Source organism: Scyliorhinus torazame, chromosome 2 (genome assembly GCF_047496885.1).
Source record: "Scyliorhinus torazame isolate Kashiwa2021f chromosome 2, sScyTor2.1, whole genome shotgun sequence".
In the NCBI taxonomy this organism is placed as follows: domain Eukaryota; kingdom Metazoa; phylum Chordata; class Chondrichthyes; order Carcharhiniformes; family Scyliorhinidae; genus Scyliorhinus; species Scyliorhinus torazame.
In genome coordinates, this window is record NC_092708.1 from 98,341,033 (window position 1) to 98,362,304 (window position 21,272).

A 21,272-nucleotide genomic window follows, 5' to 3' on the forward strand; every position below is an offset into this window, starting at 1 on the left:
TGCATGGACAGCCAGTGGGTGTTCCAGCAGTGCTCTGGAGCTTGAATAAGGGGAGGAGTGTAATTCCTACAAGTCTCAGACACCTGAAAAAAATGTATAAAATATTTTCAAATTTTACATTTGTCATGCATTTATCACCCGACTTGCAGGCCATTTAAAAGGACAATCCCCTCCGTCCCAGACCCCCCCCCTCCCCACCTCCTTAACAACAGTGGAATGTAATAAAATTTCTGACATCCAACACTGTTAACATATTGTTGAAGAAAAGTTTTATTTTCTTTATTCGTTATGGGATGTAGACGTCGCTGGCTGCGACAGCATTTATTGCTCATCCCTGAGGACATTTAAGAGTCAAACACATTGCTGTGGATCTACGGTCACATGTAGGCCAGACCAGGTAAGGATTGCAGGTTTTGTTCCCTAAAGGACATCAGAGAACCAGATGGGGTTTTACGGCAATCGACAATAGTTTCATGGTCGTCATTAGACTTTTAATTCCAGATTTTATTATTGAATTCAAATTCCACCATCTGCCCTGGCGGGATTCAAACTCAGGTCCCTAGAGTATTATTCTGGGTCTCTGGTTTACTAGTTCAGCGACAATGCCTCTACGCCAGTGCCTCCCAAAAAATTCCTTGGATGATTTTTTTTTCCTTCATTACCATGCCAGTTTGAGCATCAACTATCTGCTCCAAACAAGAACCCAGAAGTCCGGAGTGATTGGTGAGAAACGGAACAATCCTCTGTCTGATGTCATTTAATTGTAATTTTTTAAGTTATGTGCAGCCAAATGAACCATGGCACAAACTCATGGAATTTTTACGTGTTCCTATACATATCTCTCCTCTGTGTGTTACGCTTCCAATCGAAGCCAAGATGCACCAAAACCACACACTTTTGGATGGGGAGGAAACATAAATCAACACGTTATTCCCAACTCGCTTCCATTTACTTCCTTACAGGCAATTGAGAATGTTATTTGGAAAGGGCCCAATGCTAAGCCCATGGCGGGTGGATCAAAGTCACCAGAAAAGTATTATTAATTGAAAAGTGTTCTCTTTTTCTTTCTCCCTCACAAACTGTGAACTCTGATAACATTATGTACAGATTGACATTGTTTCATTTTCTTAACTGTGAAGCATTTTCCTGTGTACATTTCTTTAGATGGAGAGAGTATTCATGGTCCCACAGTTGTTATTGATGGCGATGAGTATTGGTTTGTGAACGATACTATATTAGCCTACCAAGAAGCTAATCTATATTGTGCGAGGAACGAGAGCAAATTAGCTTCTATCACATCCGGACCGGCAATAAAAATGCTTAAAGCTCATCTTCTAAAGGTGAATCTTGTGTGTATCAGATTTTTGTAAATGTTTTTGTCTGTATATTTTCAGTATTAATGACTGAAGTATTTTTTCAGTGTACACTCTGATAACATCAAGTATATCCAGATAATTTAGTGACTTTGGGCACACCCCATCAGCAACACAACGTTCCCTTTAAAATTTGGTTCTTGAGTGCAATCAGTTTTGTTTTTTACAATCCTTCAAATTTTTGTGCTGCATGTGTATCTGTATCTGACACAGACACGGCCTGTGTGTTCCAGGCTGCTGCAAAGCCCGCGCATGCAGCTTAGATGGAATATTGGGTGCGCCAAGTGACGTGGAAAGTCCTATCCAGTATTCACGCCCAGCAGATGAAGTGACTCACTATGAGCACAAAATCAAAAATGTATATCTCGAATGTACACAATCTTTCCCTTAATGGGAAAATCTGATCGCAATTTGCTGCTGTGGCCTCGCAACCAAGAGCACAACAATCCGGAATCTCAGATCATAAACGGGAAAGGAAAAATCTGAGCCCTCCACTTTCCGAGTAACATTTGGAATAAATGTTTTATGAAGGACCTGAGTGCAGGAACTTTCAAGCTCTTGAAACTGCATTTTAAAAAATATATATTTAAATTGACTTTTCTTCCTCCTCACAGCATTTTCCTTCATTGCCTAAGTGGTGGGTAAAGGTAATCAAATACAATACCATGGACAGTCCATTGTGAGTATAAAATATAATGGCATGGAGAACATATTTTTCAAATTTTCTACTTAGTATAATTTCTGTTAATTCTCTTAGTCTGCTTTCACAATGTAATAGAAATTCAGTAATGTATGCCTTTGTAATGCAGTATTTTCCAAGCATTTAGTGAAAACCTTTTTATGCAAATTTAGATTATTCTTGTGATATTCAAACCAAATGTAATACAAGTTATATTTATATTTTATTGGTGTTAATTGCAGTAATGTTATTTTCTACTACTAGCAATGTCATAATGGAAATCCATCATTTGTTGTACTAATCAATAATTAGTTAAGTATTTTACTACTAGGGATATCACAAAATTCCAAGATATAATCCTCCATCCATGGTGACCTAACTGAAAATAATTAGGATTAGGATGAGGAAAATTGTGCTGGGTTCCACTGCTGATCATTATCCAAGAGCTCATTGTTGGAAACAAATATGTGGATGTGATATGAGGATATTTTCTTTGATCATTCACTGGATGCGGACGTCACTGGTTAGGTCAGCATTTATTGCCCATCCTTAATTGCTCTTGAGGATATGGTGATCCACCTTCCTGAACCGCTGCAATCCCACATGGTGTAGGTACACCCACAGTGCTGTTAACAAGAACTTAGCCTATTCACACATGAAGAACGGCCACTCCGCTGACATGTTAAACCGTGCCTGATGTCTACAAGCTATATTTCAGCAAGATTGATCCCAGGGAGCAGAGCTAAGCGCCAGTTACTTTTCTCAAATGTTAAATGTCTCTTCTCTGTTCCTATTTCTAACAAGTGCAAAGAATTCATTGACCTTTGGCACCAAGATAGAGATCTTTGATTCCAACTGGCTTTGCAGCTTTAACTCCTTTCCCCTGTCCATTAGGTTAACCTGTGTCCCATTTACTTCCAAATCCTCCCTGAACTCATCCTATCCACGAAACCCTTTCCCATTCCGGCCCTTGTACTACCTGATGCGGTAAATGGTGACTTTGCCTCGGGTATTTCGGCACAAAATAAATGAGACGTGGTTACAAGGAGATCAAACTGAGAACTAAATATCCAGGGATATGTGATTCTTTGTAAGAATAAGCAAGAAGGAAAGGGTGATGGGGAAACTTTGTTAGTACAAGGTGGAATAAGTACGATAGCGAGAAATTATCTTGGATTAGAAGATGTAGAATCCATATGGGTGGAGGTAAGAAATTATATGAGGAAGATGACACTGGTGGGAGTAGCCTGTAGGCCTCCTAACAGTAGCTATTCTCTTGGACGGAGAATAAATCAGCAGATAAAGAGGAAATGTAAAAAAAAAGGCAATACTTCAGTCATGAGTGCCTTTAATCTTCATGGTGATTGGGCAAATCAAATTGGCCATGAGGAAGAATTCATAGAGTGTATTCGGGACAGTTTCCGAGAATAATATGTTATGGACCTTAAGTGACCAGATTAGGGCCCCAGTTGGCCTCTGGGCCGGACTGTTGACTTGATAAGGAGGGTTGGAGGTGGGGATCCCCACCCTGCACTCAATCACACACCCCGCCCCCTTCCCCACAATCCCCATCTGTGGAGGTGCCATGGGGATTAAATTCCACCCAGTATTCAAGGGATCATCAGTCATACTGAACATTGTAATCATTTTTTAAAAAAAATATTTTTTATTCTCCTTTTTCACATTTTCTCCCAAATTTACACCCACCAACAATAAACAATAATCAGCAACAAATATGTCAATCCCCATATCAATTACAACGATCCCATCCTCCCACCAAACCCCAAATATTAGCCCACATGTTCTCACAAACAAATGACAAAAAGGAATCAGGAATCACCTATAGTCACCCTTAATACACACAGCCCCCCACCCCCCCAGCCCTCCCACCCATCCCCCCAACTAATGTTCGATGTTATCCAGTTCTTGAAAGTGCATAATGAATAATGCCCATGAATTGTAGAACCCCTCCATCCTTCCCCTCAGTTCAAACTTAACCTTCTCAAAAGTCAAGAATTCCACCAGGTCCTCCCGCCACACGTGGGCACAGGGTGGAGAGGTTGCTCTCCATATCAACTGGATCTGCCTTCGGGCGATCAACGAGGCGAAGGCTACGATATCTGCCTACGCACCCGTTTCCAACCCTGGCTGATCCGACACCCCGAATATGGTCTCCCGGGGATCCGGGTCCAGTTTCACGTGCAACACCTTGGAAATTACCCTAAAAACCTCCTTCCAGTAATCCTCTAGCTTTGGACAGGACCAAAACATATGAATGTGATTAGCGCCCCCCCCCCCCCCCCTTCCCCTCCCCTCCCCCGCAATGCTCACACATATCTTCTACTCCTTCAAAGAATCGGCTCAACTTTGCCCTCGTGAGGTGCGCTCTGTATACCACCTTCAGCTGTATCAGTCCCAACCTCGCACACGAGGTGGAGGCATTTACTCTCCGGAGCATCTTAAACCAGAAACCCTCCTCCATAACCTCTCCCAACTTTTCCTCCCACTTTGCTTTGATCCTTTCCAGTGGTGCCTTCTGCTCTTTCAAAATTGCTCCGTAAACCGCTGACACTACCCCCTTCTCCAGTCCCCTTGTCGTCAGCACCTCCTCCAGCAATGTGGAGGCCGGTACCAGTGGAAAGCTCTGTATCTCCTTTCTGGCAAAATCCTGATCCTGCATGTATCTAAACACTTCCTCCCGCTGCAGCCCATACTTCGCTTTCAGCTCCTTCAGTCCTGCAAACCGACCCCTATGAAACAAATCTTTTAGCGCCTTAATCCCCTTCACCTCCCATTTCCGCAAATTTCCATCCCACCTCCCTGGCTCAAATCTGTGGTTGAACATTGTAATCATAAGCGAACATTCCCACATCTGTCTTAATTTTTTTTTAAAAATATATTTTATTCAAAATTTTCGGCCAACCATAACAGTACATTGTGTATCCTTTACACAGTAATATAACAATATAAATAACAATGGCCAGTTTTAAACAGGAAATAAATACTATATAAACAACATCAAAATTTAAAAAAAACTAAGTGGCAACTGCCTTGTCCCAAATAAATACTCTCCAAAAATACAATTCAACAGTCCAATATACAATTACCTATAACAACAACCTATACATATTATACATATACACTAACATCCCTGAGAGTCCTTCTGGTTCCTCCTCCCCCCCCCCCCGGGTTGCTGCTGCTGTCTTCTTCTTTTTTCCATTCCCTCTATCTTTCTGTGAGGTATTCGACGAACGGTTGCCACCGCCTGGTGAACCCTTGAGCCGATCCCCTTAGGACGAACTTAATCCGTTCCAGCTTTATAAACCCTGCCATGTCATTTATCCAGGTCTCCACACCCGGGGGCCTGGCCTCCTTCCACATCAACAGTATCCTGCGCCGGGCTACTAGGGATGCAAAGGCCAAAACATCAGCCTCTTTCGCCTCCTGCACTCCCGGCTCCTCTGCAACCCCGAATATAGCCAACCCCCAGCTTGGTTCGACCTGGACCCCCACCACCTTCGAAAGCACCTTTGTCACCCCCACCCAAAACCCCTGTAGTGCCGGACATGACCAGAACATGTGGGTGTGATTCGCTGGGCTTCTCGAGCATCTCGCACACCTATCCTCTACTCCAAAAAATTTACTGAGCCGTGTTCCAGTCATATGCGCCCTATGTAACACCTTAAATTGTATCAGGCTTAACATAGAACATAGAACATAGAAAATACAGCACAGAACAGGCCCTTCGGCCCACGATGTTGTGCCGAACCTTTGTCCTAGATTAATCATAGATTATCATTGAATTTACAGTGCAGAAGGAGGCCATTCGGCCCTTTGAGTCTGCACCAGCTCTTGGAAAGAGAACCCTACCCAAACTCAAGACCTCCACCCAACACCAAGGGCAATTTGGACATTAAGGGCAATTTATCATTAGCCAATTCACCTAACCCGCACATCTTTGGACTGTGGGAGGAAACCGGAGCACCCGGAGGAAGCCCACGCAGACACGGGGAGGACGTGCAGACTCCGCACAGACAATGACCCAAGCCAGAATCGAACCTGGGACCATGGATCTGTGAAGCAATTGTGCTATCCACAATGCTACCGTGCTGCCCTTAAGAACAAATGAATCTACACTATATCATTTTCCCGTAATCCATGTACCTATCCAACAGCTGCTTGAAGGTCCCTAATGTTTCCGACTCAACTACTTCCACAGGCAGTGCATTCCATGCCCCCACTACTCTCTGGGTAAAGAACCTACCTCTGATATCCCTCCTATATCTTCCACCTTTCACCTTAACTTTATGTCCCCTTGTAATGGTGTGTTCCACCTGGGGAAAAAGTCTCTGACTGTCTACTCTATCTATTCCCCTGATCATCTTATAAACCTCTATCAAGTCGCCCCTCATCCTTCTCCGCTCTAATGAGAAAAGGCCTAGCACCCTCAACCTTTCCTCGTAAGACCTACTCTCCATTCCAGGCAACATCCTGGTAAATCTTCTTTGCACCTTTTCCAGAGCTTCCACATCCTTCCTAAAATGAGGCGACCAGAACTGTACACAGTACTCCAAATGTGGCTTTACCAAAGTTTTGTACAGCTGCATCATCACCTCATGGCTCTTAAATTCAATCCTTCTGTTAATGAACGCGAGCACACCATAGGCCTTCTTCACAGCTCTATCCACTTGAGTGGCAACTTTCAAAGATGTATGAACGTAGACCCCAAGATCTCTCTGCTCCTCCACATTGCCAAGAACTCTACCGTTAACCCTGTATTCCGCATTCATATTTGTCCTTCCAAAATGGACAACCTCACACTTTTCAGGGTTAAACTCCATCTGCCACTTCTCAGCCCAGCTCTGCATCCTATCTATGTCTCTTTGCAGCCGACAACAGCCCTCCTTACTATCCACAACTCCACCAATCTTCGTATCGTCTGCAAATTTACTGACCCACCCTTCAACTCCCTCATCCAAGTCATTAATGAAAATCACAAACAGCAGAGGACCCAGAACTGATCCCTGCGGTACACCACTGGTAACTGGGATCCAGGCTGAATATTTGCCATCCACCACCACTCTCTGACTTCTATCGGTTAGCCAGTTCGTTATCCAACTGGCCAAATTTCCCACTATCCCATGCCTCCTTACTTTGTGCAGAAGCCTACCATGGGGAACTTTATCAAATGCCTTACTAAAATCCATGTACACTACATCCACTGCTTTACCTTCATCCACATGCTTGGTCACCTCCTCAAAGAATTCAATAAGATTTGTAAGGCAAGACCTACCCCTCACAAATCCGTGCTGACTATCCCTAATCAAGCAGTGTCTTTCCAGATGCTCAGAAATCCTATCCTTCAGTACCCTTTCCATTACTTTGCCTACCACCGAAGTAAGACTAACTGGCCTGTAATTCCCAGGGTTATCCCTAGTTCCTTTTTTGAACAGGGGCACGACATTCGCCACTCTCCAATCCCCTGGTACCACCCCTGTTGACAGTGAGGACGAAAAGATAATTGCCAACGGCTCTGCAATTTCATCTCTTGCTTCCCATAGAATCCTTGGATATATCCCGTCAGGCCCGGGGGACTTGTCTATCCTCAAGTTTTTCAAAATGCCCAACACATCTTCCTTCCTAACAAGTATTTCCTCGAGCTTACCAATCTGTTTCACACTGTCCTCTCCAACAATATCGCCCCTCTCATTTGTAAATACAGAAGAAAAGTACTCATTCAAGACCTCTCCTATCTCTTCAGACTCAATACACAATCTCCCGCTACTGTCCTTGATCGGACCTACCCTCGCTCTAGTCATTCTCATATTTCTCACATATGTGTAAAAGGCCTTGGGGTTTTCCTTGATCCTACCTGCCAAAGATTGTTCATGCCCTCTCTTAGCTCTCCTAATCCCTTTCTTCAGTTCCCTCCTGGCTATCTTGTATCCCTACAATGCCCTGTCTGAACCTTGTTTCCTCAGCCTTACATAAGTCACCTTTTTCCTCTTAACAAGACATTCAACCTCTCTTGTCAACCATGGTTCCCTCACTCGACCATCTCTTCCCTGCCTGACAGGGACATACATATCAAGGACACGTAGCACCTGTTCCTTGAACAAGTTCCACATTTCACTTGTGTCCTTCCCTGCCAGCCTATGTTCCCAACTTATGCACTTCAATTCTTGTCTGACAACATCGTATTTACCCTTCCCCCAATTGTAAACCTTGCCCTGTTGCACGTACCTATCCCTCTCCATTACTAAAGTGAAAGTCACAGAATTGTGGTCACTATCTCCAAAATGCTCCCCCACTAACAAATCTACCACTTGCCCTGGTTCATTACCCAGTACTAAATCCAATATTGCCCCTCCTCTGGTCGGACAATCTACATACTGTGTTAGAAAAGCTTCCTGGACACACTGCACAAACACCACCCCATCCAAACTATTTGATCTAAAGAGTTTCCACTCAATATTTGGGAAGTTAAAGTCGCCCATGACTACTACCCGATGACTTCTGCACCTTTCCAAAATCTGTTTCCCAATCTGTTCCTCCACATCTCTGCTACTATTGGGGGGCCTATAGAAAACTCCTAACAAGGTGACTGCTCCTTTCCTATTTCTGACTTCAAAACCTGGCACACGAGGACGACAAGTTCACCCTACTTAGGGCATCAGCCCACAGCCCCTCCTCAATCTCCTCCCCCAGCTCCTCTTCCCATTTCCCTTTCAGCTCATCTACCATAGTCTCCCCCTCGTCCCTCATTTCCCTATATATGTCTGATACCTTACCGTCCCCCACCCATGTCTTTGAGATCACTCTGTCCTGCACCTCCTGCGTCGGGAGCTGCGGGAATTCCCTCACCTTTTGCCTCGCAAAAGCCCTCAGTTGCATATACCGGAATGCATTCCCTTGGGGCAACCCATATTTCTCGGTCAGCGCTCCCAGACTCGCAAACGTCCCATCTACGAACAGATCTCTCAATTGTGTTACTCCTGCTCTTTGCCATGTTCCAAATCCCCCATCCATTCTCCCCGGAGCAAACCTATGGTTATTTCTTATCGGGGACCACACCGAGGCTCCCGTCTTTCCCCTATGCCGTCTCCACTGCCCCCAAATTTTCAGAGTAGCCACCACCACCGGGCTTGTGGTGTATTTCTTCGGTGAGAACGGCAACGGCGCCGTCACCATAGCTTGTAGGCTAGTCCCCCTGCAGGACTCCCTCTCAAATCTCTTCCACGCCGCTCCCTCCTCTTCTCCCATCCACTTACATACCATTGAGATATTGGCGGCCCATAGTACTCACTTAGGCTCGGTAGTGCCAGCCCACCCCTATCCCTACTACGCTGCAAAAATCCCCTTCTCACTCTCGGGGTCTTCCCGGCCCACACAAAACTCATGATACTCTTCTCAATCCTTTTGAAAAAAGCCTTCGTGATCACCACTGGGAGGCACTGAAACACAAAAAGGAATCTCGGGAGGACCACCATTTTAACCGCCTGCACCCTCCCTGCCAGTGACAAGGATACCATGTCCCATCTCTTGAAGTCCTCCTCCATCTGTTCCACCAACCGCGTTAAATTTAACCTGTGCAATGTACCCCAATTCTTGGCTATCTGGATCCCCAAGTAGCGAAAGTCCCTTGTTACCTTCCTCAGCGGTAAGTCCTCTATTTCTCTGCTCTGCTCCCCTGGATGCACCACAAACAACTCACTTTTCCCCATGTTCAGTTTATATCCTGAAAATTCTCCAAACTCCCCAAGTATCCGCATTATCTCTGGCATCCCCTCCGCCGGGTCCGCCACATACAACAACAAATCGTCCACATACAGAGATACCCGGTGTTCTTCTCCTCCCCTGAGTATTCCCCTCCACTTCCTGGAACCCCTCAATGCTATTGCCAGGGGCTCAATCGCCAGTGCAAACAATAATGGGGACAGAGGACATCCCTGCCTCGTCCCTCTATGGAGCCGAAAATATGCAGACCCCCGTCCATTCGTGACCACGCTCGCCATCGGGGCCTTATACAGCAGCTGTACCCATCTAATATACTCATCTCCAAAGCCAAATCTCCTCAACACCTCCCACAAATAATCCCACTCCACTCTATCAAATGCTTTCTCGGCATCCATCGCCACCACTATCTCCGCTTCCCCCTCTGGTGGGGGCATCATCATTACCCCTAGCAGCCTCCGTATATTCGTATTCAGCTGTCTCCCCTTCACAAACCCAGTTTGGTCCTCATGGACCACCCCCGGGACACAATCCTCTATCCTCATTGCCATTACCTTGGCCAGAATCTTAGCATCTACGTTCAGGAGGGAAATAGGCCTATAGGACCCGCATTGCAGCGGGTCTTTTTCCTTCTTTAGGAGAAGCGATATCGTTGCCTCTGACATAGTCGGGGGCAGCTGTCCCCTTTCCCTCGCCTCATTAAAGGTTCTCATCAGTAGCGGGGCGAGCAAGTCCACATATTTCCTGGAAAATTCAACTGGGAATCCATCCGGCCCCGGGGCCTTCCCCGCCTGCATGCTCCTAATTCCTTTCACTACTTCCTCCATTTCGATCTGTGCTCCCAAACCCACCCTCTCCTGCTCCTCCACCTTAGGAAATTCCAGTTGGTCCAGAAAACACATCATTCTCTCCTTCCCATCCGGGGGCTGAGCTTCATATAATCTTTCATAGAATGCCTTGAACACTCCATTCACTCTCTCCGCTCCCCGCTCCATCTCTCCCTCCTCATCCCTCACTCCCCCTATTTCCCTCGCTGCTCCCCTTTTCCCCAATTGGTGGGCCAGCAACCTGCTCGCCTTCTCCCCATATTCGTACTGTACACCCTGTGCCTTCCTCCACTGTGCCTCTGCAGTACCCGTAGTCAGCAAATCAAATTCTACGTGTAGCCTTTGCCTTTCCCTGTACAGTCCCTCCTCCGGTGCCTCCGCATATTGCCTGTCCACCCTCAGAGGTTCTTGCAGCAACCGCTCCCGTTCCCTACTCTCCTGCTTTCCTTTATGTGCCCTGATTGATATCAGCTCCCCTCTAACCACTGCCTTCAGCGCCTCCCAGACCACTCCCACCTGGACCTCCCCATTATCATTGAGTTCCAAGTACTTTTCAATACACCCCCTCACCCTTAGACACACACCCTCATCCGACATTAGTCCCATGTCCATTCTCCAGGGTGGACGCCGTTCTTTTTCCTCCCCTATCTCCAAGTCCACCCAATGTGGAGCGTGATCCGAAATAGCTATAGCCGTATACTCCGTCCCCCTCACCTTTGGGATCAACGCCCTTCCCAAAACAAAAAAGTCTATTCGCGAATAAACTTTGTGAACATAGGAGAAAAACGAAAACTCCTTACTCCTAGGTCTACTAAATCTTCATGGGTCTACTCCTCTCATCTGCTCCATAAAGCCTTTAAGCACCTTGGCTGCTGCCGGCCTCCTTCCAGTCCTGGACCTGTCCAGCCCTGGTTCCAGCACCGTGTTAAAATCTCCACCCATTACCAACTTTCCCACCTCTAGGTCCGGGATACGTCCTAACATGCGCCTCATAAAGTTGGCATCATCCCAGTTCGGGGCTATTACGTTCACTAAGACCACCGCCTCCCCCTGTAATTTGCCACTCACCATCACGTATCTGCCGCCACTATCCGCCACTATGGTCTTTGCCTCAAACATTACCCGCTTCCCCACTAATATAGCCACCCCCCTGTTTTTCGCATCTAGCCCCGAATGAAACACCTGCCCCACCCATCCTTTGCGTAGTCTAACCTGGTCTATCAGTTTCAAATGCGTCTCCTGTAACATAACCACATCTGCCTTAAGTTTCTTTAGGTGTGCGAGTATCCGTGCCCTCTTTATCGGCCCGTTCAGCCCTCTCACATTCCACGTGATCAGCCGGGTTGGGGGGCTCTTTACCCCCCCCTTGTCGATTAGCCATCCCCTTTTATCCAGCTCCTCACCCGGTTCCCACGCAGCTGTGTCCCCCCCAGGCGGTGCCCCCCCGCCCCGCCCACCCCACCCCATACCAGCTCCCCCTTCTCCCCAGCAGCAGCAACCCAGTAAATCCCCCCTCCCACCCCCCCCCCCCCCCCCAGCTAGATCCCCCACTAGCGTAGTTACACCCCCCATGTTGCTCCCAGAAGTCAGCAAACTCTGGCCGACCTCGGCTTCCCCCCGTGACCTCGGCTCGCACCGTGCGACGCCCCCTCCTTCCTGCTTCCCTATTCCCGCCATAATTATCATAGCGCGGGAACAAAGCCCGCGCTTCCCTTTTGGCCCCGCCCCCAATGGTCAACGCCCCCAGCTCCTCCACCTCCCTTCCTCCCTCCCCCACAACCTGTGGAAGAGAGAAAAGTTACCGGGTCGCAGGATTAACAACATAAAAATCATCTCTTCCCCCCTTTTTCCCCCCTCTTCGCCCCCCATATTCGCCCCACCACTTTGTCTCAAACGTTCTTTTTTAATAACCCACTTATTCCAATTTCTCTTCAACAATAAATATCCACGCCTCATCCACCGTTTCAAAGTAGTGGTGCTTCCCTTGATATGTGACCCATAGTCTTGCCAGCTGCAGCATTCCAAATTTGATCTTTCTATGAAGCACCGCCTTGGCCCGATTAAAGCTCGCCCTCCAGTCTTGATATACGCGGATCACCGCATTCTCCCACCTACTGCTCCGAGTTTTCTTTGCCCATCTGAGGACCATCTCTCTGTCCTTAAAACGGAGGAATCTCACCACTATGGCTCTGGGAATTTCTCCTGCTCTCGGTCTTCGCGCCATCACTCGGTATGCTCCCTCCACCTCCAACGGGCCCGTCGGGGCCTCCGATCCCATTAACGAGTGCAGCATCGTGCTCACATATGCCCCGACGTCCGCCCCTTCTGCACCTTCAGGAAGACCAAGAATCCTTAAAATCTTCCTCCTCGCATTATTCTCCAGCACCTCCAGCCTTTCCACACATCGTTTATGGTGTGCCTCGTGCATCTCCGTCTTCACCACCAGGCCCTGTATATCGTCCTCATTCTCGGCAGCCTTTGCCTTCACGACCCGAAGCTCCCGCTCCTGGGTCTTTTGCTCATCTTTTAGCCCTTCAATCACCTGTAATATCGGGGCCAACAGCTCCTTCTTCATCTCCTTTTTAAGCTCTTCCACGCAGCGTTTCAAAAACTCGTGTTGTTCAGGGCCCCATATTAAACTGCCACCTTCCGACGCCATCTTGGTTTTTGCTTGCCTTCCTTGCCGCTGCTCTAAAGGATCCACCGTAATCCGGCCACTTTCCTCTCCTTTTTCCATCCGTATCCAGGGGGGATTCCCTTCTGGTTTACCGCACAGTGCTTTTAGCCGTTAAAATTGCCCTTATTAAGAGCCCAAAAGTCCGTTCCACCGGGAGCTGCCGAAATGTGCGACTTAGCTGGTCATCGCCGCACCAGGGAGCCCCATCTGTGTCTTAATGATGATAGGAAGGTCAGTGGTGAAACAGTTGGATGGGCTTATGATGCTAACCTCATAAGAGAAGAAGAAAAATGTAACTTCTGTTTAATTCAGCAGTTATATATTTGATTGCACTATAACCTATGTTTATATTTTTTCATTTTAGTTACGGTTCCCCTTTCTTTTACGGTCGATTTCACTCCTTCCATAACCAATATAGGAATTGCTGGTTTGTAACTCCTTATTATACCAGGTGGAGTGGTAAGTAACTTGTGTATTATAGATATATTTTGTATTTGAACTTCAAATCCATTGATCTCATAGCCATAAAGATAATGAGACAGTGACAGCATGGGTATACAATTGGCTCAGTGTCAGTGAAATCGAGAGTAACAGTGAGTGGTTGATTATCAGACTGGGTGTTCCCCAGGAGTCAGTATTTGAATCGACCACTGCTCTTTTTGATATATTCATGTCCAGGACTTAGGGCAGCATGGTGGCGCAATGGTTAGCACTGCTGCCTTACAGCACCTAGGACCCTGGTTCGATCCCGGCCCCGGGTCGCTGTCTGTGTGGAGTTTGCACATTCTCCCCCGTGTCTGCGTGGGTTTCACCCCCACAACCCAAAGATGTGCAGGGTAGGTGGATTGGGGATGCTAGATTGGAGAGAAAAAAGAATTGGGTACTCTAAATTTAAAAACAAAATTAGTGTCCAGGACTTGGACATACTAGGCAAAATTTTAAATTTGCCGATGATATGAAACTCAGAAATGTAATAAACAATGAGGAGCATAGTAAAATTCTTCAGGAGGACATAGGCAGGCCAATAAAACAGACAGGTGGCAAATTAAATCATTTACTGTACAGGAGGAGGCTATTCAGCCCCTTGGGTCCATACCAATAAAGCAATGCAGTCAGCCCCATTCCCTTGTTTAATCCCTTTAGCCCACAAATTAATTTCCTTAAAGTGACCATCAAATTTCCTTTTAAAATCGTTGATTGATTCAGTGAGTACCAGGTCATTCCCACTTGCTGCATAAAAGAACGTTCTTCCACACATTTCCCCTGTATCTCTTGCCCATCATTTTAGATGGCTGACCCTTAGCCCTTGTACCATCAGCAAATGGAAAGAGTTTTCCCTTGTCAACCTTGTCTGCTCCTGTTATAATCTTGTAAACCTCTTTCAAATTACCCCTCAATCTCCTTTGCACCAAGGGGAACAACCTGAGCCTTTCCAAAGCTACTTTGTAACTAAAACCCCCAATCCATGGAACCATGCTGGTAAAGCTCATCTCTACCCTCTTGAGGACTTTCATATCTTTCCTAAAGAGTGGTGGCCCGAACTGGATGCAGTACACTAGTTGGGCCAAAACAGAGCTGCTGAAGGTTCAGCCTGACTTCCCTGCCTTTGTACTCAATGGGCATGATTTAATGGCCGTGATGTGCTGAAGCGAGATCATAAATAGGTCATCAGATCACAGGAGAGGCCGAAATTGAGAACCACGCCTGGCACCGATCTGTTTGTGATCTAACCGGCCCGTCCTCATAGGCAAAACCAGGACCCTGCCACAGCATTACCATTTAAGCCCAATCTCCATACAATTAACGGGAATGACCTCCTATCTAATGGCCTTCCCAATAACTGGTCACACGGGCGCCAATTAGTACTCATTTTTAAAAACGTGAATATGGCAGAAGGGCTTTTGCGGGGATCCAAGGAAATGAGTAGCCATCTTCACTCCTGGACAGTGAGCTCAGGGGCACTGGCACCATGTAGCATGTGGGAGTTATTGCCTAGCATCCCAATTAGATTGTGATGCCTGTATACTGTGCCTGAACACTGCGGGTAGAAACACCACAGACGCAGCAGCCAACACCCAAGCACCCAGGGGCTGGGGCCCAGCACGGGAGCATTTCAGCGACCAGAGGGTGGGCGTGTGCTCCGGGATAGCGCCCAGCGTCCGGTCCAGGAAATGTGACGTGTGGGTGTCTGGGTTACAGGGATTGGGGTCTGGTAGGCAGGGGCTGGGGGTGTAGGCAGGGTGTGTCGGACGGCAGAGAATGTGGGGGAAGGAATAGGAAGGAGTGGGAGCAATGGGGGGAGGGGGCGCAATGGCATAACGGGGGAAGGAAAAATGGGGGAATGGGGAGGGTGGGGGGAAGAGGCATCCAGGACCCCCATGTCCATGGAGATCTGGCACGTGATTGGTGCGCGGCCCAAATTGGGGGACAGAACACCAAGGGAGTCATATTGGTAGAGGTCAACAATGTATAATAATTTACATGTGTCCCCAACTGCCCCAATCCCCCAAAGATGCCCTCCACTCTGATGGAGGGTGGGGATGACAGCTGTGATGCATCAACAGTAGTATCCTCGGAGCTCTCCTCTGAGGTGTTCTCAAGGGAGGCGGGGTGGGGAAGGACCACCCCGGATGGGCCTGCACTGTCAGCTGAGGATCCTGCGGGAGAATGGACATGTGGTCAGTGGGAGGAATAGGTCATTCCGTATGGCATTAACAACTCACATGTGACAATTCAATTGAATTGGGGCAGGTAGACCCTCAACTGTGAACTGTATGCTGACCTCTATGTTGGTGACAGGTCTGTCCTTGGCCACTGCCGCAAATTCCAGGGCCCGTTCCTCATAGTGTGTGAGGACTCTGATGTCCGGCACTCTGTCTTGGCCCTCTCCCGTGTGTTGTGGGCTAACCTCTCCTGCGGGGATACAAGGGCACGTGTCATTCATCAGAGGGGTGGGGGGGGTGGGGGGGGGGGGGGGGTGCCCGAGGGTAGGGGCCTCTTGGGGGGTTGGGGAACTGTGCCATATCTTGGGGTGATGGGGGGTGGGGGGGGGGGGGGCATGGTCAGCACTGCTGGACATGAGCCTCAAAATTGAGTAACTATGGTCAATTAACCTTAATGTATCGAAAAGGGATTAAGTTCCTGATTGAAACTGATGTATTTTGAAATGAAATGAAAATCGCTTATTGTCACAAGTAGGCTTCAAATGAAGTTACTGTGAAAAGCCCCCAGTGGCTACATTCCGGCGCCTGTTCGGGGAGGCTGGTACGGGAATTGAACCGTGCTGCTGGCCTGCCTTGGTCTGCTTTCAAAGCCAGCGATTTAGCCCTGTGCTAAATCAGCTAAATCAGCAGATGACATAAGCATCATATAAAGGGCTGCACTTAAACAGCGGAACATTAGCCAACAAACTGCCGGTTCTAAAACTGGTGAGATTTACAACTGTTACAAAGTTAATGGTCCTTTTGCTTCAATGTTTTATTTTTACCCCGCAGAGTATCATGAATTTGTGGAATGCACCAAACCTCTTCCCTTCATTTGTCAAAAGTTGAATATATCATCATTAGAACCATGGTCTCCAGAAACCAATGTGTCAAGTACCCCGTGCACTGATAGTTGGATCCCCTTTGGAGATAATGTAAGAGTAAAGAAATGTTCTTCTATTTTTCACATTTATTTAAGAGCACAATAGTTGAATAAGCTTTATTAATATTTGTAAAAATTTGTAATTAAGTCTTTTTTTTTGATGGAAGTTCCTGCTGGAAAATATATTGAAAAACTATGAGTTGGATTCTCCATACCACGACCTCGAAAATGTGATTGGCGATCAGGCGGAGAATGGATTCCAACGCCGGAATTGGGGCCAATGTTGGTTTGACGGCAGTCTGCCATGCTCTGCCCATTCCAAATTGGCGTCATCATGCCACGCAGCGTTTCAATGCCGTTGGCGCGTCATCGGCCGAGTTCCTTACGCCGCGCGCCACGTGTAGTCCCAAGTGTGCGGGAACCCGGCGTGCGGGCCGCAGACAGTGTCCAGCGCCGCCACACACGGCCGGGATCCGTGCTTCGGGTCGTGTGGGGTTTCTGCTAGTGCTGGTGGGACTGGTGGGGGGTGGCCACGGGGTGGGCTGTGGGGTCGCGGTTGGCGCATTGGGGTCGCGCACGGCCGGCACCATGTTTTGCGGCGCGACCGGTGCAGGTCATTGGCCGTGCGCATGCACGACCCGGGACCTGGCCATTCTCTGCCCGTTTTCAGCGGGATCCGCGGGAGTTTCACTTGGCCCCGATGCTTGGCCCTCATCGGAATCGGGAGGGTTTTGCATCGATTTTTCCGTTGTGAAAGTCCACACATGCTCTACTGGCATCAACACTTAGGGCGGGATTCTCCCTGGGCAGCACGGTAGCATTTGTGGGCAGCACGGTAGCATTGTGGGTAGCACAATTGCTTCACAGCTCCAGGGTCCCAGGTTCGATTCCGGCTTGGGTCTCTGTCTGTGCAGAGTCTGCACATCCTCCCCGTGTGTGCGTGGGTTTCCTCCGGGTGCTCCAGTTTCCTCCCACAGTCCAAAGATGTGCAGATTAGGTGGATTGGCCATGATAAATTGCCCTTAGTGTCCAAAATTGCCCTTCATGTTGGGTGGGGTTACTGGGTTGTGGGGATAGGGTGGAGGTGTGGGCTTGGGTCGGGTGCCGGTGCAGACTCGATGGGCCGAATGGCCTCCTTCTGCACTGTAATTCTATGATTCTATGATTCTGGGGACTAAGTCCCCATGCCGGCAGGAAAACCAGCGCCAACCACTCCGGCGTCAACAATCCCTGAAAGTGAGGAATTCTCCAAATCTTCGGCGGCTAGGTTGACGCCAGAGTGGTTGATGGCGCTCCAGCCGGCACTGAAGGGCCGGTCCGAGTTCGCACATGCGCGGAACGGCCGGCGTATTTCCACGCATGCGCGGAGGTTCTCTTCTCCTCTCCGGCACCCGGGCAATATGGCGGAGCCCTACAGGGGCCCGGCGCGGAGGAAAGAAGGCCCCAATGGAAATAGCCCGCCCACAGGATTGGTAGGCCCCGATCGCGGGCCAGGCCATGGTGGGGGTCCCTCCCGAGGTCAGATCCCCCCGCACACTTACCTGCCAGGTCCCGCCTTGCATGAGGTGAGTAATTCACACCGGCGGTACTGGCCAAAACTGGACGGCCGCTTGGCCCATCAAGTCCCTGAGAATCGCCGGGAGGGGGCGCTGCCAATGGCTCCCGACCTGCGTGGCGGGATTCGCGCCTCCCCCCCCGGGGATTCTCCAACCCGGCACAGGGTCAGAGAATCCCGGCCTTAGTCTCTCAAATGGAGAATCCAGCCCCTGTATTTTCTTAAAATAAATTTAGAGTATCCAAATTTATTTTTCCAAATCAAGGGCAATTTAGCGTGGCCAGTTCAACTACCCTGCACATCTTTTTGGGTTGTGGGAATGAGACCCACACAGACATGGGGAGAATGTGCAAACTCCATACGGACAGTGACCGCGGGGTCAGGATCGAACCCGGGTCCTCAGCGCTGTGAGGCAGCAATGCTAACCACTGCGCCACCGTGCCACCTAATTGAAAAATTATATAATCAATTAATTAATCTTACGATCCAAGGCAATTAAGGATGAGGATGGTTATTTGCCTCATTATCATTCATACAACTCCATTATCTGCAGCCCATTCTATGTGTTGAATACTCTTTCTGTGCAGCAAGACCTCAGGTTATTGAGATTACATTTGCTTGCTAGTAGTCTGAACCTATGACCTCTTGTTCTGCTCCTGAAATTTAAAGTGATGTTCCAGAATTACTTTGTCCGTGCACAGATTTTTGATTTTTTAACATAAATTTAGAGTACCCAATTCATTTTTTCCAATTAAGGGGCAATTTAGCGTGGCCAATCCGCCTAGCCTGCGCATCTTTGGGTTGTGGGGGCGAAACCCACGCAAACACGGGGAGAATGTGCAAACTCCACACGGACAGTGACCCAGAGCCGGGATCGAACCTGGGACCTCGGCGTTGTGAGGCAGCAGTGCCATCCACTGCGCCACCGTGCTGCCCCCATGCATCAATTTTTATACCTTTTAAGCCCATGTTTTCCAAGTCTTTCTTGCTGACTCAGACTTGTCTGAACAATGATCAGCCTGGGGCTGTTCCCTATACTACTTCCAACATTTGAGTGAACATATTAAAAGGCCTGGCTCAAGCAGGTACCCCAGAGGTCCTGTGGCAGGCCTTTGGGAAGATGGCATCAGCCATGCTATCAGCAGGGACAACATTAGCAACTTGTATTGATATAGCACCTTAAACATAAAACATCCATAGCGCTCCACAGGAGAGTTATGACACAAAATATGACAACAAGTCACATACGATATTGGGGCCACCAGCTCAGTCAAAATAATACATTTTAGTGAGCGCCTTAAAGGCGGAAAGAGGGTTGGACATTGATGGCGCAGTTTAGGAAGGAAACTCCAGAGCTTAGAGCCTAGGCAACTGAAGACACGGTTATCAATGGTGGATCAGTTAAAATGAAGAATGCAGAATAGGTCAGAGTTAGACGAGTACAGATATCTCAGAGGGTTGTGGGACTGGAAGAAATTATAGAGGTAGGGAGGGTTGACACCTTGGAGAGGCCATTGAAAATAAGGGTGAGAATTTTAAAATCAAGATGTTGCCTGACTGGAAGCCAAAGCAGGTCAGCAAGCACTGATAGGTGATGGGATTTGGTGCGAGTAATGACACGGGCACCAGTGTTTCGGATGACCTCCGAAGTTTGGCCCAATGGATTAATGGAAGGGAAGAAAGCGGCAGGTCTAATTGAGTGACATGGAAGTCCACAAGCTCCTTGCACTTTTTGTTGGAGGTGAGGGTGGAGGGGCGGGAAGAGGAGTTTAGGAAGATTGTTTTCATTAGAGAACATAACGCAAGGCTTCTTTGCAGAATGAAGCGTCAGGTCATATCCTGCCATTTTCAAGGGTCCAGTGCTCTTTCCACTTGGTGATGAAAAATTTCCCCATTGTGAAAGGCATTTTATTATCCCTCTACATGTTTTGGTATTTTTTATATCTGCTTTACATTAATGAAATAAATGTTGCTTTAATCAAATTGGTCACAGATATTTATAATTTAAAGGTTTTGATGCTAGGATTATAAAAAATCAGTTTATAGAATTGATGTTTCTTTCGTTATTTTTTGGGGGTGTTCTTAGTTTTTTCCAATTAAGTGGCAATTTAGACTGGTCAATATACCTACCCTGCATATCTTTGAGCTGCGCAGACACTGGGAGGTGCAAACTCCACACGGACAGGGGCCAGGATCAAACCCGGGTCCTGGGCGGCGTGAAGCGCTACCGTGCAGCCCAGCTGTTTCTCTTGTGAGCCAAGTTCTTTTCAAATCGTAACTTTGGATCGGAATATCAAATTCCAAAATAATGTGAATAGGAGCTAATGGTGTATCAAGTACGAGTAGTAGGAAAAGTCGTGACATGTGATATATATAGTAACATGAGTCATATTTTATCTGTTTTAGTGCTATCATTTTTTAAAGCCACATGCTTCCACGTGGGAAGATGCAGCACGACTCTGTCAGAGCCTAGGTGGGAACTTGCCGACGATCGCCAATTCTGTGGAACAAGGTATGTTGTTGGCTCAACCAACAGAAGTGTGTTGAATCAGAAATAAACTCCAAATTCAAAAATGTTACGTTGTTTTTGTTCAAGTAGATTTGCAGGATTTATAAGTTTAAAAAGTAATTGTTTTGGCAGAATTGCCTAGAGATTGGATGGCACTTACTCACCACTTAATCATAGAATCATAAAATGTACAGTGCAGAAGGAGGCCATTCGGCCCATCGATTCTGCACTGACCCTTGCAAAGAGCACCCTACTTAAGCTTAAACCCACGCCTCTACCCTATCCCAGTAACCCCTCCTAACCTTTTTGGACACTAAGGGGCAATTTAACATG

General features: G+C 47.7%; 1 protein-coding gene across 1 annotated transcript in view; it reads left to right on the forward strand.

Annotated features, from left to right (window-relative positions):
- The window catches only part of ly75 (lymphocyte antigen 75), a 228,516-nt gene that overhangs the window by 138,014 nt on the left and 69,230 nt on the right, over positions 1–21,272 (forward strand). The window contains exons 18-22 of the mRNA XM_072474567.1: positions 1,165–1,340; positions 1,988–2,052; positions 13,655–13,749; positions 16,785–16,927; positions 20,837–20,942. Coding sequence (XP_072330668.1) covers positions 1,165–1,340; positions 1,988–2,052; positions 13,655–13,749; positions 16,785–16,927; positions 20,837–20,942 — 585 coding nt within the window. The remainder of the gene's footprint in view (positions 1–1,164; positions 1,341–1,987; positions 2,053–13,654; positions 13,750–16,784; positions 16,928–20,836; positions 20,943–21,272) is intronic.